The following is a 6,303-nucleotide window of genomic DNA, read 5'->3' as shown; positions in this document are numbered from 1 at the left end:
TCTTCGTGGGGTGCCACCAAAACTGATCGATCTGATGTCTGAACTCTACTCTGGTACTGAGAGTGCTGTGAAGTGTGGTGGTACCATCTCTGACTTATTTCCAGTTGTTACTGGAGTTCGTCAGGGGTGTGTACTTGCCCCCACACTTTTCAGCACTTGTATGGACTGGATTTTAGGGAGGATGTTGGAGAGATCAAGCTGCGGTGCATCGTTTGGGAATGTCAAGATCTCGGACCTTGATTTTGCAGATGATGCAGTCATCTTTGCGGAGACTTTAGACATCCTTTTGGGGGCCCTCGAGGTGCTGAATGAGGAGTCGGAGCCACTGGGATTACGGGTTTCCTTGGTCAAAACTAAGATACAGGCTATTGGTGACATCTTGGATGCTGCTATCCTGTCTGTGTCTGTTTGTGGTGAGGATGTTGAGGTCGTGGAGAGATTCACTTACCTTGGCAGTGATATTCATGTCTCTGCTGGCTGTGAGTCAGAGGTCAATAGACGTCTGGGTCGGGCCTGGGGAGTCATGGATTCACTGGATAATGTGGTGTGGCGCTGCCGGTACCTGTGCGGGAGGATGAAAGTCTGCGTCTTCAGGTCCTTGGTACTTCCAGTCTTGCTCTATGGATGCGAAACTTGGACTCTGACAAAGGATCTGAGATGGAGACTTAATTCCTTTGGTACCAGGTCTCTTCGGAGTATCCTTGGCTATCGCTGGTCGGATTTTGTGTCCAACGAGCGGTTGCTGAGAGAGACTCGGATGAGATTTGTTACCTGCATAGTCCGTGAGTATCAGTTGTGGCTGTATGGACATTTGGCTCATTTTCTGACACTGATCCTGCTCACCAGATTCTCTCAGCGAGGGAGTCTCATGAGTGGAGGAGGCCAGTGGGCCGACCACGTGCCTCGTGGTTGCAGCAGATTGACCATCATCTCAAGGAGATGGGGATGGGCATGGCATCTGCCTGGGGGATGGCCAGACGGAGGCCCCTGGAGTACCGGCGGAAAGTGGACGCAGCGACTCGCTGTTCTGTCACATGCTCCCATAACTGACCTGATATAAAGAGACGATGGGCATTGTATAAGTTCCATGAATGAGATGCTTGCAATAGTTCAAGACTTTAAATTTTTCTTTTTGTTTACAAGAGACAACTGTTCGGCGTGGTTGGAGATATGAAAAAGTTTGTAGTTCAGTAACGTTCTTGATTGGTCTGGATCATGTTTGCTCGTGTCGGTGTCACCAAAAAATGTTCAAAAATCAGAACTCTCAAAATAAATTTGAACCAAGTAATGAAGTCTCATTTGTTATAAAAGTGGTTAAATCAGAGTAATGGTAACTGCAGAAGACTTCACTGCGATCACAATGCTCAATGTTCCATGAAGGAACCATCAAGTTAAATAACAACCATAAAACAAAAGTACATGTCACCGCAACATACGAGTTTGGAAGGTTCTGAATATGAGTTTCAATCTTGACTCATTCCTCATTATGTATGGTTTGCATTGTTCACCATTTCTTAAGAAATGATGAACAATTTAAATCGTACATAAAAAAATATTCAACAAAAAAGAACAACAACATGGGACTGAAGGGGGACTTCATTGTTTTTCTAAACCAGATAAACCTCAGTTATCTTGACTCGTTGATATCTTGACTTGATCCCACAGCAAAAGTAAAATTTCAAAAGATATCGTGATGCAAAACCCACAAGAGGATTGTGGTGTTGTATTGTGGCATCGAAATGTGGTGTCATTCTTCATGGTTATTCTTCTTCTTTGTTTTTCTTCTTCATTCTTTGTTCTCCTGCTCTTGGAAGATCACGTAGCCAAAGACAATGGCATGTCACGTGATCTTGCATGGGCACTCTCACTCCCCAAATGGAGCTGGTGTTTCCTGGTTTTATGGCAGTATAATTAGAGAAGCGTCCGTATGACCTTTACAGACGTTGTACAGTGGTAGGAAGTTGTAAACATTATTCTCTACGGATGGTGAACAGGATTAGGAAGCTGTAAACTGTAAACAAGCATATGTTCTTCATTACATCATCTGCTGAAAACGTACCGAATGACTGCTGTGTGTTTATCGTCAGGTCATGAATTGAACTCAGATAGGACACAGAATCACTTTCTCTGTCGCAGCTGATTATACGATCATTACTCATGTACATTCAAGCAACGTAACAACAAGGAAAGATGCTAACTTAACATGATGACAACTCAAAATAATGCTTGGTGTTGACTTTATGGTTAGGGTGATGGGTTTGGTATGTTAGTGTCTTAAGTTCAAATCCTGCTGGGTTGTTGAATTAATACCAGGTGTGGTTGATTTAGCCTGTCATCCTTCTGAGGTTGGCAAAAATGAGTACCAGTTTGCTGCGATGATTGAGCCATTTGAGTATCCTGCATCGGAGTGGCGACCCATCCAGGATTGTGCAGTCTATTACACAATCATTACGAATCTAAATTCAATAAACTTATCAAAAAAGGGAAGATGCTAACTTTACATGATGATAACTTGAATTTGCGATGTTATGAACTACCTTCAATGTGTGAACAGATACAAGAATATGACAATTGGTATTTGTTTTCACTTCCGTTTGTATTGTAACGGTGGACGCGAGGTCAAATCTTCCACCCGAACAATCACCAATTTAGTGACGGATTGTACTCAGAGACCGTAGGTACGCCATCCACAGGGAAAGTTGAACAGATCTTTGCTTCAATTTTCAGCATACAGACAATTCTAATGAGAATCTGTCGCTACAGCGCATCTGTCTGTCGAAAAAGAGTGCTTGCACCCAAGATGAGCCAGCCCAGCTGTGGTTTTCTAAGACCTCCTATCATGGTGTAGCTCTAATTCCCAATGGCCATAGACATACTGTACGACATGGTTATAATCTCAATAACGAACCGCAAACCAGGCCAGCACACTGGAGGTGAAAACAGGTTTAATAGCAATAATAGTAATAATAATAAGGAATGGGAGACAGGGAAGAGAGAAAAGCACTTATCACAAGAATTCACACGACACTTTTGCACTTATAATACCAATGTGCCCCCGGTATGCGACAGCTTATCACGTTTGTTTTTAATCAGTCATATGACAGATGATGGAGACATGTGGGAATGACAAGATGAAGAAGAGGAAGAAACACCTGATCCCCCACATAATGCCTGTGGGAGGTTATTCGGAAGGTCCGCTCAGGGGAGCAAACAATGGCGGAGCTCTCGGCAGGCAAAGACGGGTTTGGTTACATCGTGTCCGGGCACCATGTTCTCGCACAAAATAATTTGTTCGGCGCCACTGCTTTTGGGGCTGGCTTCATTGGACGTCCATATCCCGTGAACTCCCAGCTCTCTGCTGGACCTGCTCTGCAAAACTATTGGAACGGACTGAGCTCTCTGATCAGCTCTCGAACTGCTCCGCCCCTCCGTTCTTACTCACCCCATGACCGCGCATACATTGCTCCTCCCCATACAGTTTGTGCCGCGATGTGCCCACGGTTTGTTGGCAGCTAATGGAAGCTTCTACCCAAACGGGTGTATACTGTATTTATGGTCATCCTGGGAGGGGATCCGCTTGGCTTGCGGAACTGGGTTGAATGCTCATTCTAAGGAAAACACATAGATAACAAAGGAATGATTTAAGGGTTTAAGAAGGGAAGGGGAGGGGAGGAAAGTGTGGTTTAGACACATGTGGAGGTAAGGGGGAACAGAATTATTATCGACTAATATTTTCACACAGATACCAAACGCTTACACTAAACATGTAGTAATTTGACATATCAAGGCCATATTACTCCCATTCTCCCCTTTCAGATTCCCACAATATGTTGAAGATCCACTCCTTAAAGTTTCTCATTGACTTAGAATCTCAAATTTCACGTCTTATCGTTGCCTAACAATCCATTACCATGTAAAAAACAGTTTTATGTGCTCACGTTTGACCTACTTACATTAAAGATTACTCCAGCTGTAAACTTTTAAATAAAGAGCTCATTCTGATCATTCATTCTTGATTTACTTAATTTATAAAGCTGCTTGTAGTATGCAAACACAATCCACTTAATCCAAGACATAAAGCTCTTTTACAATCCACTTCATCAGAAATATAAAGTTTGTATTCATTATGTCTACAAGTACAATGTACCGCAGTATTTGCTTGCAATCTGCAAGGCTGCCCCATTCGTATATGTATACGGGTCATACTTTTTTTGATGTGTTATACAATTGTGAATCCCTCATTTGCAAAACTTTGTGAGCACCTCATATATCATACTCTTCACTGACCCCATGATAACCATTTTTGTATTCTAGTATAGATTCCAAGGAGAAAAAAAAAATGTGACAGAGGGTAAAGAGAAGGCAAAGTACTGATTAAGGGGCAGTTTTTGGATGCAACAAGGGGTTGAATGAACTGGATGAGAAAGAGAAGAATTTGCTCATTTTTGAACATTTCTGTCTGATAACATAAAATATATATACCTTCAGGTGATTGATTCCTTTCTTAATAGCACACTACACGGCAGTAACTCCAAAACCTAGAGGAACCACGGTTGTTTGAGCCGTTGTCCTCTCAAGGTTCCTCTCATCAGTTATTTCTTCACCAGTTGAGTCCATAGTTATCGATGTCCAACTCAAATAGCTTGGCTGTGTGAGGTCACGTCTAAAATAGGAATCAAGTCTTTTGAATAATGCTGCCCTTTTCGTTGTGGGTAATGATTTCTCACCTTTCCAGGCCTTGTGGTTATCTTCCTTACACAGAGCAACTGAGCTAGTGGGCGACAGTGTTTGTTGCTCATTGGTCCCCAAGTGTGGAACAATTTCACTGAGAGGATTGGAATGGCAAACCAGGAGGCGAAAGAACCGTACAACCAGCTTGCGGCGCCACAAAATATACACCCAAGGATCGAGGATGGGGTTGATCGAGGCGAGTCGGATGGCATGCAGGTCGTGGATCCAATCCGTGTCTGTTTTCCCAAGCGCATTCAGAAAAATACAAACCTGAGCAAGGTAAAAATTGGGATTCAGTTAGATATGAAGTGAATTTCTGTTGTTTATTCCACTTGATTTGCGCATTTAAAATATATCCTTGTTTCACTGTGATCACTTTTAATAAAAACTTATTTTTACATATTGACTGCAGCATCATGGAGAAAGTTGTACAGAAATAGATCACCCACAGGAAAAGGACATGAGGAGACATCACTGCACACTTGTATTAAAACAGTTAATTGTGAACAAAAATGATCGAAAATATAAGAATTACGAATAAATGGGAAATTTCCAAAATTATACTGGAAATCAATTCACCAAGTAATACAATGTCTGAAATTAAAGTGGCTGTAATTAATTTGTAATTTGCTCAGGGTACCGGTGGTAAATCGCCTGATCTTGCCAAAATCACCATCGGATCTTTAACGTCCACCAGATAATGCCAGCAGAGAGGACACCCAGGCATCCAGCCAAGGGATGGAATACCTTGTGAAGCAACAACTTACCTACAAAGCACCAATCTGGCAGTTTGTAGTTGGGCCAGGAATCTAACCCAGACGAGAGAGCTCAAAGGTAAGCGTCACTTCGACACCAGCTTGTCAGTTTGACGACTGATCCTATTTTTGTTGAAAAATATCATGAAGGCATTTTATATTTTACACTAACCTCAACCCCTCTCGCTCGATTCACACGTTCGGAAATATGGAATGTTGCCACGGTGGTGTGGCACGAGCCCAATGGCAAATTATTGCAGCAATATCTACCAGGAGATACTATACTTAAGGGTAACATCATAGGCAGCGCGCGCGCACACACAAACACACACACACACACACACACACACACACACACACACACACACACACACACACACACACACACACACACACACACACACCTTAAAATGCCATAACATTTCCCACTCTCATGTGGCAATGGCTGAAAACATTTTGGTCCACGTATTTCACTAATCGGCTGGCCAGCCCTGATCGTCAATGGGCAGGAATTTGTAAATTTGTTCAGGTTGCCAGAGATTACTCGACACCTGAAATATACCATGGGATCTTCAACATCCACCAGCTAATGCGAGCAGATAGCACACTGGCTTGAAGTCTGTCTGAGGAACAAGACACTTTGTGGTGCAATACCTTACCCACCGACCCGTCAAGGATTGTGTCCAATAGCCAAGGAGTCTGCTTCGGCAGCACCAATGCTCTGCACAGAGTATGCTCCCCATGGATGGATGGACATTACCCACGAACCACCGTTCTGACAGTTTATAGTCGGGCCGGGAATCAAATTTGATCTGGG

The 6,303-nt window shown here is 43.0% G+C and overlaps 1 protein-coding gene across 1 annotated transcript in view; it reads right to left on the bottom strand.

Moving 5' to 3' along the window:
* Nucleotides 1-2,587: 2,587 nt before the first annotated feature.
* The window catches only part of LOC147016634 (prostaglandin E2 receptor EP4 subtype-like), a 5,021-nt gene continuing 1,305 nt past the window's right edge, over nucleotides 2,588-6,303 (bottom strand). The window contains exon 2 of the mRNA XM_085845480.1: nucleotides 2,588-5,001. Coding sequence (XP_085701606.1) covers nucleotides 4,516-5,001 — 486 coding nt within the window. The 3' untranslated portion in view covers nucleotides 2,588-4,515. The remainder of the gene's footprint in view (nucleotides 5,002-6,303) is intronic.

This window comes from Eptatretus burgeri, chromosome 11, assembly GCF_056783735.1.
Source record: "Eptatretus burgeri isolate ZD-2024b chromosome 11, Ebu_testis_v1, whole genome shotgun sequence".
Taxonomy (NCBI): domain Eukaryota; kingdom Metazoa; phylum Chordata; class Myxini; order Myxiniformes; family Myxinidae; genus Eptatretus; species Eptatretus burgeri.
Note: the sequence above shows the minus strand (reverse complement) of the source record. Positions and strands in the feature narration are given on the sequence as shown.